The 12,382-nt window shown below is 37.8% G+C and overlaps 1 protein-coding gene across 2 annotated transcripts in view; it reads left to right on the forward strand.

Annotated features, from left to right (window-relative positions):
• LOC145423310 (uncharacterized) overlaps positions 1-12,382 on the forward strand; it is a 32,086-nt gene that overhangs the window by 12,142 nt on the left and 7,562 nt on the right. For both annotated transcript variants that reach the window (XM_080295606.1, XM_080295607.1), the window contains exons 8-16: positions 8,947-9,481; positions 9,900-10,059; positions 10,147-10,263; positions 10,402-10,506; positions 10,666-10,822; positions 10,933-11,545; positions 11,652-11,805; positions 11,915-12,004; positions 12,109-12,304. In XM_080295606.1, the coding sequence (XP_080151732.1) occupies positions 8,947-9,481; positions 9,900-10,059; positions 10,147-10,263; positions 10,402-10,506; positions 10,666-10,822; positions 10,933-11,545; positions 11,652-11,805; positions 11,915-12,004; positions 12,109-12,304 (2,127 nt within the window). The remainder of the gene's footprint in view (positions 1-8,946; positions 9,482-9,899; positions 10,060-10,146; positions 10,264-10,401; positions 10,507-10,665; positions 10,823-10,932; positions 11,546-11,651; positions 11,806-11,914; positions 12,005-12,108; positions 12,305-12,382) is intronic.

The following is a 12,382-nucleotide window of genomic DNA, read 5'->3' on the forward strand; positions in this document are numbered from 1 at the left end:
AGTATTTATTATTGAATATTATTCTAAGTAGTATCATTTTGAAGAAATTAAATGATTTTTTCCATCAAAAAACAAACATATGGTAAATGGCCTGTATTTGTATAGCGCTTTTCTAGTCCCTAAGGACCCCAAAGCGCTTTACACAACCTGTCATCCACCCATTCACACACACATTCACACACTGGTGATGGCAAGCTACAATGTAGCCACAGCCACCCTGGGGCGCACTGACAGAGGCGAGGCTGCCGGACATTGGCGCCACCGGGCCCTCTGACCATCACCAGTAGGCAACGGGTGAAGTGTCTTGCCCAAGGACACAACGACCGAGACTGTCCAAGCCGGGGCTCGAACCGGCAACCTTCCGATTACAAGGCGAACTCCCAACTCTTGAGCCACGATACCTAGCATACCTAGCATACCTATAGTTGCAGTGTTTGAAGCGTTCACTATTTTCTCCTGAAGGGGTGTGTGTGTGTGTGTGTGTGTGTGTGTGTGTGTGTGTGTGTGTAAGTATGTATAGCAGAACAGTGCTGAATAATCTCTTATTTATGAAAGGAGATATTTAGAAACGCAGCTTACAAACATTTTTAAACTCTTTTGGGTTTTGGGGTTTTTTTGTTCAGTGAAATTTGGTGTGAAGTGCTCTCAACCTACTTTACCCCTATTTTGATTTTGTGTTGGGAACGTGAAAAGATCAGTAACATTATGCCGTCTTAATTTAAAAAAAAAGTTTAATGACCAGAAGGGAATAGCTTGATTGAAAAATAGCCCAGCATGTTATTCATCATTAAAACACAACTTGATTATAAATGTATTAAATTACTGAAATTCTACTCTCAGTGAGTCTTAAAGATGTGAGGAGGAGGTTTACAGTTTAAATTTTCTTCTGGGTCCAACTTAATTATGTTTCTCGCCTCATAAAATCAAATTAGGGTAGTGTCATTTCCAAAAACGTTGTGATTCTTCTTTAATCTAATTTATTTGAAGTTGAGAAAAAATATTTGATTTTAAAACTGGAAACTAAGGGAAAATCATTTGATCTTTTAATTTTTTTTAAGCTGCCACACTGCAGAGGAGACATGCTGTTGTAGTACTTGCATAATGTGACTTGGTAATGTCTTACTGCAATGAGCAAGCCTCAAGCAGTATATGTTGCTGCAGAACTTTCAAATATCGGTCACAGATGTGTAAGTTAGCCACCCATTGTGCACCAATTTACCCTTTAAGTAGAAGCTGACCATTGATAAATATGACAGTTCTAATGGATGCTCTATTTCTTCGTCCAAAGCATGCCAATTCCATGATTCACATTTATTTTTTATTTTTTTTAAGTTAGAATTTTTTTATTTTATTTTTTCGTATTTGTTAATGCAGGGTCAGAATATGTTTGCTTGCAATTTGGGTGTGACTCTGATCACAATATTTTGCACTATGGAATATTTTTGATCCAGGCAGCCAGAGGATCTGAAGATTAGTATTGGTTTTTAGATTTGTCCCCTGTGTACAAAGATTTTCTCTGAACTTTTCAGTTATATGTATCGTAAATGAGAAAATCTCCAATCTTTGCATTTGGTTCATAATTTGTTCAATCATTTGCCACACAGTTTTTAACACATTGGAGAACTCATCACTGTCGCCATTTCTGAAAGTTTCAACTCCTCTTGGATGTTCTCCCAACAAGGTGCTAGAAACTAAATTAATTTTGAGGCCTCAACAGGTTTTTTTAAAGACTGAAACACATTTTCAAGATCATCATCTGACCCATATCCAGACGTCTTCCCATGCGGATGCTATTTTCAGTCCCATTTAGTTCCCTAGCACTTGTGCATCTGTACTCCTTACCAGTTCTTTGTCCAGTATGTCAGCAGTATAGGGTTATGGTGATGGATGTCAGAGATCACCTATGGGCAAAGTGAGCAGCTATAGCTCTCAGGTCAAGGCATTTTTTCACAGATCTCATTTCCCAAGTAATGCATTAAATTATCATTATTATAAGATTCATAAAAAATTGAGTCTGCCTCGCTCTTGGTTCATTTTGCACCTCCACATATAGCCGACACTTGCAACACAGGTATCTGAGCATGCTTGGGTGCACACAAACAGGTACATGTCTGGACTTCTGTGCTGCTTTGAAGTCACTGAAGCAATGAAGCTCAACCATCATCATCAAATGAGAAAAGATCTGTATTTTTCGACTGCTGGACTCAGCTGTCTAGGACTAGGCAGTTGAAGAATGAAAGTGTGACAGATGAAATATTTTACACACAAAACACAAGCTGGACCAAAAATGTACTCCCGGTGTGTGTGTTTCTCTTTCACCTGTGCCCTCTTCTCCTGCTTGGGCTACACAGTGTGCATTATTGAGGGTATGCTACTGGCCATTAGCAATGCCGAAAGCAACAGTATGGCATCTGGACTGTGGAGGAAATCACCCAACCATATTACAGTTATCCTTTAATTTGATTTTCATTTTGTGGAAGTGCATAACTTGCAGCGAGCAAAGATTGTGTTGCTTAAAAAAAATGTGTACTGGCACATAATGGCGTGCAATTATTTAAGTTCATTCCAGAACTCTGCGTGTTGATGGTCACAGTCTGAATTTGTAATACATTAATGTTTAGAACCTGGGTTCAAGTTAAAACATTTGTATATCACAAATGTCAACATGCAAGTGGTCTTCCAACGGGTGACTTAAAAATAGCAGCAGTGCTGAAAACCCAGAGATGTAAGAAAAGAGAACCTCAAAAAGAAGACTGACCCAATTTCAATAACAGGATTATTATATTTTTACTTAGACTAATTGCTTAATTTAAATAAAAAGTATATACAGTGTATGCAGTATATTGTTTGTATCTCAGCTACTCAAAGGTTTTATTGAGAAGAAAAATTTGGTTTGTGCAGTGGGAATAAAGCTAAAGCAAAAGTTGATTTTACAGATAACACTTAATTGCATTGTTGTAATAATTTCTTAGTGCTGGAGTCATTGCAGGAAAAAAAACTATAAGATTTAAATTCATTTCAGTTTTGTTTATATATAGCGCCAAATTACATCAATAGTTGCCTTGTCGCACTTTATGTTGTAAGGTAAAGAACCTACAATAATTATTTAAAAATCATTACATTCATTGTTATTTTATCTTATTGTTTGTGCATATGGATGGATTAGATCATAGGTGTCAAACTCTGGCCCGCGGGCCAAATTTGGCCCGCAGCCTACTTACATTTGGCCCGCGAAGCCATACCAAATTACTATCAGAGCTGGCCTACTGGTATTATACAGCTAATATATATATTGTTTAGTATTAAACTTTGCTTGTTCCATATTCAGTTTTTCAGCAAAACGTGTTTGAGTCCATAAGAAAAGATTCATTCTTATATCTGGAGGAATAAATATATTTCAATAAATATATTTCAATAAATATTAACGTTAGCCCGCGACTTTGTTCCAGTTTTGAATTTTGGCCCACTGTGTATTTGAGTTTGACACCCCTGGATTAGATGGATTTGTATGCTTAAGAATAATGCTGTAAAAAATATAGTTAAATTAGAAATCGCACTGTTTAAAATAAAAAAATCAGATGCATCCATTTTGACAGGGCCTTGTGATGGATGAGTATATCCTGCTTGGAAAAATTACAAAATGAATAGAAAAGGAAATTATTACACCAGTCTGGCTAAAAAAGAAAGAAAAAAAGAGTGGTACAAAAAGTTATGATAATAACTTGGTAAATCTGTTGCTGTTAGTAAATACACCAATCAGGCATAACATTATGAGCTACTGCCTAAAGCTGGGCATACACTGTGCGATTTTGAGACACTGGCCCATTTCGAGACTATTTTTCAGTCGTGCGACCGTTTTGGGGATCGCCCCGAGTTCGGCCTTACTTGTGTGTCATGCATCCCATGTTGTATACATGGGATAACGAGAAGCGATTAAAACCTCACGATCAGCTCCCGATCAGCAATCATATGGTCACAAGAAAATCAAACCTGTTTGAAATCCTGTCACCCCCTCGTGAGGGTTTCAACGCAAACTCTCACACTGCGCACGCGCAAACACAGAAATGGAAGTGAAAAAGACGGAGTAGCATGGCAGCGCAGCGCGTAGAACTTTTTGATGTGGCCTCACAAAATTATCACGACTGCATCAACCATGAAAAGAGTTGGATGGACATTGCTGCTCAATTGCAGCTGCCTGGTCAATGTTTTTCATTAGCAATATAGCAAAGTTGATGGTGGTGGTGTGTGTGTGTCTGTGTGAGTGAAAGACAGAAAGAGGGGGAGAGCAAGTGACAGATTTTGTGTTATAAACCTCATGTTATAGACGCACAGTGTGAGCACTCAGGTCGCATCAGAGCATCGGGCCGTATAGTGTGAGACCGTGAATAGGGACCCATGAACTTCTAACCCCTGCGATTCAATCGTACAATTTAAGCAGGAGCTGAATAACGCGACTGAAAAAATTGCACAGTGTATATATAAAATAAAATGTGGTTCATCAGATCAGGCCACCTTCTTCCATTCCCCTGTGGTCTAGTTCTGCTGGTCACGTTCTGTTTTTTGGCGGTGGAGGGGGGTCACTACAGGCACCCTGACTGGTCTGTGGCTATGCAGCCCATTACACAACAAACTCCAATGTACTGTACGAACCAGCATGAACTTTTTCGACAATTTGAGCCTCAGGAGCTTGTTTGTTGGAACAGACCACATGGAACAACTTTCACTCCCGAAATGCATTAGTGAGCCTTGCCCTCCCATGACCTGTTGCTGGTTCACCACGGTTCCTTACTTTAATCACTTTTGATAGATACTGCCTGCTGTAGACCCAGAACTCTCCACAAGAGCTGCAGTTTTGGAGATGTTCTTACCCAGTCATCTAGCCATCACAATTTGACTTTGATCAAAACTCAATCCTTACCCTTACCCATGTGTCCTACTTCTAAAACAGCAATTTTGGGGATAAAAAATGTTCACTTGCCCCCTAGTTATATCCCACCCACTAACAAATGCCCATCATGAAGAGACAATCAGTATTATTCACTTTGCCTGACAGTAGTCATGATATTTTGCCAAATCAGTGTATATTAAGTATTCTACCTCAAGTCCATTAACAGAAAAAGGGGGGACTGCTGTCAGGTTGTGTTTGGGTATGCCTGTGGTGCAGCTTTCAAAACGACCTCATGGGAGCTAGATACTGATTCATTGCTATTTAAACTTTAAGCCAACTGCAGTTAGCTGCCACATCGACACTCTGTGTTTTTCACAGTGCAATAACTGATTTCCTGACAGATTTAGTACATCTGTCAGTAAATACACCAGAAAAACAACAAAAGCAATATTTACAATTAACACGTATAGTGAGCAGGGAAAAGTAAAGCTGTTTTTACTGAAGTCTGCAGCAAATATCAGTTGTTGACACCTGGCCCACTCTTGTTTTTTCACTAATAGTAGGACACTATGAAGACACCTCATCTGATAGTGGTTAGGTTAATCAAAGAAATAGTAGATGGAACCTTTGCCTTAAGTCCTCATGAGGATCCTGAATGTCAAGGTGTTAATCGGTTGGTGTTTGTGTTCATTTTCATTATAATGATGTCTGACGGTATGGGACAGTGGAAATTATGCAAAGGATGAGAACAGGATTAAAGCAGAAATGTACCTTCAGAAGACCAAAGTTTGTGACTGAAAAACTCCCTTGCTGAACATTTATTGAAACTTCAGCACAAATACCTAAAGTGACGACATTCTTAATTTTAGTCAATAAATAAGGAGTTTCATAGATATGTGTTCTGAACAACTGAAAAAGATTTGCATCATAACTTTGCACCTACTCACTGTGGCAAATGCTTGTTTCTTTCTCACTTTGACTCACATACACAGTAGCCTAATCACACAAATAAAGATTCTTCATGATTTAGCTCATAGAAGTGACTCACTTGCATGTTTGTTCCTTTGCTCTATCCTTATTTTTTTATATTGTTCATTTTGTCTTAAGCCTTTCTGCTTGACAGTGGACAAAAGAAAGCAGTAAAATCTCTGCAGATGACGCACTAAATCCCTGATCTTTTATTTTCTTGCTTTTCCAAATTCTTTTTACAATCTACGGTGCTTCCTGTCTCTCTGAAGATGTGTCATTGTTTCCTCTTTCTTTTAGCAATTTGGGTTTTCTAACCATAATGTTCATCATTTCTGGAAGTTCACTTTTTCTGTTCATTTAATTTTTATTGATGTAGTGCAAACTCACAATAAGTCACCTCAAGGCACCTTATAATCCAAGGTTAAGAGCCTACATTACTCATACAAAGTCTCCTTGATTTCCTTCACATTGCATTGATTTAAGCCTCCTGCTTCATAATAATGGTCATGCCATACACTGACCTAAAAAAGCTCATCTTTCCCATTCTTGCTAAGCTGAGGCTACACTGTGCCATCCGTCCTAATCCCACAATAAATACTCAAACACTTCCACATGTGAACATTAAGACTTCCAAACCACACCATACAACGTCAACAGGACTTTGTGTGGTCTTGCAGAGGTTGGATGGTATTTGTCTGATATTCCAAATGGGACCAGTGTATTATATGTTATGCATAAAATTCATCAGTTTTATAAGTGGAAAGGCTGAAAAATGCACGCATTATTTGTGTTAGGGTTCAAAAGCTGTGTTTATAAATAGCAATTTAAAAAGTTTTGCCTAACAGAGTAGTATGCAAAGCTGGGATGTTTTATTGCACTTGTGCAGTTTATCAATTTATATATGCAATACAAATTGCATATATTTTCTTTTTTTTGGTGTTTTAGCTGTTGAACAAAAATAATTTACTCTCACAATAAAACTGAAGTTAAATATGTAAAAGTATAATAAATATAGTAAAATCATTATCAATCATTTTTAAAAATTATTAGCATGGTTAAATATGGGATTAACTATTTAGAATAACCTGTAATAGTCACATTACCTGTCCTCAGGGGCACTTTGATTATACAGGTTTACACACAAGCCTTTATTGTTGGTTGTCTTTGGTTGAGCTAACATAAAATGTTGTCATTTCATTCAGCTGTAATTCATAAATAGCAACAATTAACTTTATATCAATACCAAGTTCAGGTTTTGGGCTGGATTATTAACGTCCTTTTGGAAACATCCTCATCAATACAACTGGCTTTATATTGTAATGTTTTTGCTTATTATCCCAGTGGCTCTGCACTAATATATCAGAGCTATTTGTATGTGTCTTATGCACAGACAGCTATTTACACAGCAAGTCCAATACACAGTAGGAGGCAGTGTGATTTATGAAGATCTGATGTTAGTTTTTCTTATGAAATTTTATTTGGAAGAACTTGTGTTATTATGTCAGGCACAGGAAGTCAGTAGATTATGATTTTCCTCCTTATAGCAGAACTCTAAAGCACATTTATCAAACATTTTGTGTGGATGTGAAATTTGTAATCTAAATATAAATGATACATTGGGTCTATTTTTCAGTAGTTTGGAATCACAGAACTATGCCTGTGTGGTTAATTCTCATTCATAGTGATAAATGTGAAGTGTGTTCATGAGACTCAACACGCTTTTTTAATGCCTCAGCATTCCACAGTAAACAATAATTGCTGATAAATTTTAAAAAGCCTTTGAGAGGAAAACAAATACACCCCAGGAGTGCAGAGGTTTTGGAAAGTCTGTCCTTTTTTTTTGTACAAGAGTTACCAAACACATAGTACTGAAGTCATACAAAATGTACATGGAATATAGATGTATACAAAAAAGGATCTTTTTCTTTTTCTTCCACTGAGTGGAACCGGAAAACAATAACTGCACATATACAGTTCACTTGCTAGCATTACTCTGGATAGACAGAGTAATATAGTTATATGCCAGAATGAAAGTATTCATGGAGCAATGAGCAAACAAAGACTTCTCCACAATAGATTTCAAATATCCGCCTATACTGGGCTTTATTGTGAACTCAGCATCTACAAAAAATAAATAAATAAAATGGGTGATTGCCCCAACAATAGCATATAAAAACACATTTTACTAAGGTTTGATATTTGATTAACCAAAAATTAAACACATAAAACTCAGTGTATTCAGAGTTGTTTGAACTTTAGCTCAGTTTGTTGTTGTTTTTTAATGCAAAACTAAAAAATAAACAAATAAATTAAGATAAATGCAAGACTTCTCACTGCAAACAGTGAGGAGAGTAAAGCCAGGCAGTGCTAATGATGCTGAAAAGCAAATATTAAGTGTAGCTGTACATGCAAATTTAAAATGCCTAAACTGCTCTTGGATTAATCATTGTAGCTCCAAAGTACAACATTTTACCTTGTTATCATTTAGAGTATGTTTAACCAGGCTGAATTGGTTAATCTAAAAAAAACAAAAAAACAAATTAAGAAGTGCTATAAATTTCCTTAATATCATTGTAGGGAAGCATTTGATGTATTATACAATAAAGTTTGTGTTTTTTTAAACAGCAGGTTTATGTTAAATGTTCATGAGCCTGTACTTGTGAGTCTCTGTGCCTGTAATTCAGTTTTTGCCTCTTCTAATTTTACAGTCATAAAATCACCAAAAGGAATTTTTTTAAATCACCTAACCTATTATTATCTGGCCGTATAAACTACAAGTTTATTCACACATCTGGCAATTTGAATCCGAATCTTATAGATGGGACTCTGAATCTGATACAGAACTTGTAAATCTTTATATTTACTGTTTAGTATCTGAGCAGTTAATGGGGTGCAAGACCAGTTTTTATTCATGGATTTGCAGTAAGAAATTGTGATTTTTTTTTAATTTTTTTTTTTAAAGATGCCACTTACTTGTTTATCTAGTGTGCCATGTTGGTTCTTATCACAGTTAGATTTATTTGATAGACTGTTCTGAGAGATTTCTTCATATTTACAGAATGGCCTCTTGTGCTTTTTTTCCCCAACAGCTAATAAGGACAGTGAACAGGTAGAGGCTGAGAAGGAAGCTGTATCTCCTTCAGTACAATCTCCAGAAGACCCTTCACTAGATGCAAGTCTCCTTTCTAAACCTACCACTGAAGCAGCCCAGCCACAAAGCCACTGTGAAGAAGGAGCAAAGGAAACTGTAAACAGTGACTTGCCAAAGCATCAGTCATCAGAATCAGATCCCCTAATAACACCCGCCCCAGAAAAATCTAGCCCGACTCCAGCCACATCGTCCCCAACCACCTCAGCGCGCAGACATCATGAGACTGGGGCTCTTATGATAACGAAGACCACATATGTTATACCAAAGAAGCAGTCTGGATCTCAGTCTCCATCAAGCCACACATTAGTCTCAGCATCATGCCAGAAGCTGTCTTCAGCCCCCACACCCCTGAATGAAACCCGAAATCTGCCGGTGCCACCCGCACCCAGTGCACCCTCCTCCAGGCCCTCTCAACCCAATAACCAGGTCAGACAGAGTATCCAGCGCTCTCTCACCAGCATCCTGTTCAAAAGGTGAGAACTATATCACTGATTAAATGAAAGTCACAGCCTTAGGTTTTTTTATTGCACATATTCTGCTTTTTTGGGGGAGTAAATGTAACATGAGATTATTAAAAACATATAATAATAGGTCTAGTAGAAAAAAATGTAAGTATAGTATCTTTTTGTTTTTTAAAAATGACACTTGAGCATGCAGTAATGAACTGCGCTGAGGGAACCAACATTTGTTTTATTTGCCTTCCACAATTCAGAATCATTCTCATCTCGGTGACTGGTTATTAAGTAGCATTACCAACACAGTGAAAATAAGTGTCCTAGACAATTTAACAGTTTTCTCAAACTAAGCTTTAAATTTTTTCAGTAAATGTCTCTCAGTCTTGAAAAACAGCATATTTCTGGACTAACTGTTTTTCTTTTTCCATTTGCTAAGGGTGTGTGAATGTGAGGATTTGGAGATGTCTGAGAGCGAAGCTGCAAAGCTTGTTGCAAGCATTGAGATGGAGATGTTTGACATATTTCGCAACACAGACAGCAAATACATGAACAAGTACAGAACTATAATGTTCAACCTAAAAGACCCAAGAAACAAGGTATGTTGAAATTTGTTAACACCAATTTTAGTTTATGTACATATAAATATAAATCAAATTGACAATCTACTTCTTTATGTCTTCTAGGGCTTGTTATACTGTGTGGTACATGGCGATATCAATCCTTTCAGACTAGTTAGGATGAGCCAGAAGGATATGCAGGCTACCAAGGCACCTGAGCCAAGTGTGAAAGAAACAACAGTGGTAAATAGTATTAGTCATAAACCATATCAGTGAAATAAAATTGTATTGTATGCTTCTACTTGATATCAGGCCCGATAAAGATCAGCCAATGCTTTTGTCATAAGTGATTATCTTAAATGGTTGCTTATGTCTTTCTAGGTTAAGGATACAGCTGCTAAAATAAGTTTGCCCAAGCCTGAAGCAGTTAAGGTTGATTTACCCAGTTTGAATCCTGCAAAATCTGACAGAAAACCTGATAGCATGGTACGTACCTATCTTATTTAAACTAAACAGTTGGATACACAGTTTTTATGGTGATTATGCTGTGTCTTTTACATCATATTTTTTTTCATGACGCGTTACATCAACATCGACTAAGAATTGTTTTTTTGTGTTCTTGTGTTGGTATATGTTGCTTTACAGGAACAGAAGAGAAGTCTTCCTGCTCCTGCAGTCAAGCCCAGGGCAAGCCAAACAAGCCTGGCCAATGCAGTGCCAGATGTTCTTGCCTGCATGCTAAAAGACACAACATCAGAGCACAAAACTCATCTATTTGACTTAAAATGCAAGATATGCACAGGTAAATTTAAAAAACGATGAGAATAAATGTAAAAACTACTAGACATCATTGTCTGCTGATTAGCTGTTAAATTCAGATTTTTAAAAGTAGTTTGTCGTTCCTTCCTAAAGGCCAAATGCAACCTATGGAAGAGGAGGAACCTGCAAAGAAAAAATCCAAGCTATCTGTATCCAGAGATAAGCACGAACCATCTTGGAGAAAGTCTGCAGGGGGTGACTCCCCACTTCTGGCACCACCTGACTCTCCTGACATGGATTCTCCAGCATCCAACCTATTGGACCCTTCATCCCATTTCAATATTGATTCTGCTGCACTGACTATAGTGGAATCACCTGCTTCTCCTGTAATGGATTCTCCAGCCTCCCCCACTTTAGAATCTCCTGCTTCTCCTACCATAGAGTCCCCTGCATCCCCAACTCCAGATACCTCTAAAGCTACTGCACCAAAAAGACCATATATACCAGTTTTGGTTCCACCTGTTTCCACGGTAACCATTACACAGCGTCGTGATCCCCGCACTGCAAACAGGTTCTCAGCTTCGTCTAGTAGCACCTTTGGTTCCAGTAACACAACTCATAAACGGGCAGCTCCTTATGCTCTTGTTAAAGAAAACATTGCATCGAACGTAGCATCATCACTACCACCAACCAAAACAGTACCTAAATCCATCTTAATGAAGCCATCTTCCACTGCTGATCCCAGACTTTATGGACCACGCTCGAGGTATAAAGAACTCCAAGCCAATGTTTTTTTGCTTTTTGTTTTTTGTTTTAAATTTGTCCAGAAGCTGGGCATTGTGTACATGTGATTGTTGTGGTTTCTGTTTCAGAACCGTGATCTCTGAATCTCCAGCTGATGGTGAGACAACTCAGTTCCTGGCAAAGCAGGAAATACTGTGGAAGGGTTTTCTAAACATGCTCACTGTAGCCAAGTTTGTCACCAAGGGATATCTGGTGTCAGGATCTCCTGAAAATCTTAAAGCGGTATTGTAATGCATGATATTAATTACATTTTTTACTGGCTATATCAAAAGGATTTATAATTGTCACTGGGTGGAGATATAAAAAGCATTTATTTTTGTGGTTTGTATAGGATCTACCTGACACTATACAAATTGGAGGACGAATCATGCCTCAAACAGTGTGGGACTACGTTGCAAAACTAAAGACCTCAGTTACAAAGGCAAGCAGAATATACTGTATTTCTTTTTGCATCTTACCACATATAATAATGTTGAGGCTACATCAGTATTTTACATGCACTTTTGTTTGCTTTGTATTTGTTAGGAGTTATGTGTGATCCGGTTTCACCCTGCAACAGAGGAAGAGGAGGTCGCCTATGTCTCCCTTTTTTCCTATTTCAGCAGCAGAGGTCGTTTCGGTGTGGTCGCCAATAGCAGCCGTTCCATCAAAGATGTATACCTTGTCCCACTCAGTGCAAAGGAACCAATCCCATCTATGCTACAACCTCTTGAAGGACCAGGTGTGAAATGCTTTGACTGCTGCCTATTCATAAATAATTGACATTTTTCTGTTTTATATGTTTGAATATGTGAGGGTT

The sequence above is a fragment of the Astatotilapia calliptera genome, chromosome 20 (assembly GCF_964374335.1).
Source record: "Astatotilapia calliptera chromosome 20, fAstCal68.1, whole genome shotgun sequence".
NCBI classification, from domain to species: Eukaryota; Metazoa; Chordata; class Actinopteri; order Cichliformes; family Cichlidae; genus Astatotilapia; species Astatotilapia calliptera.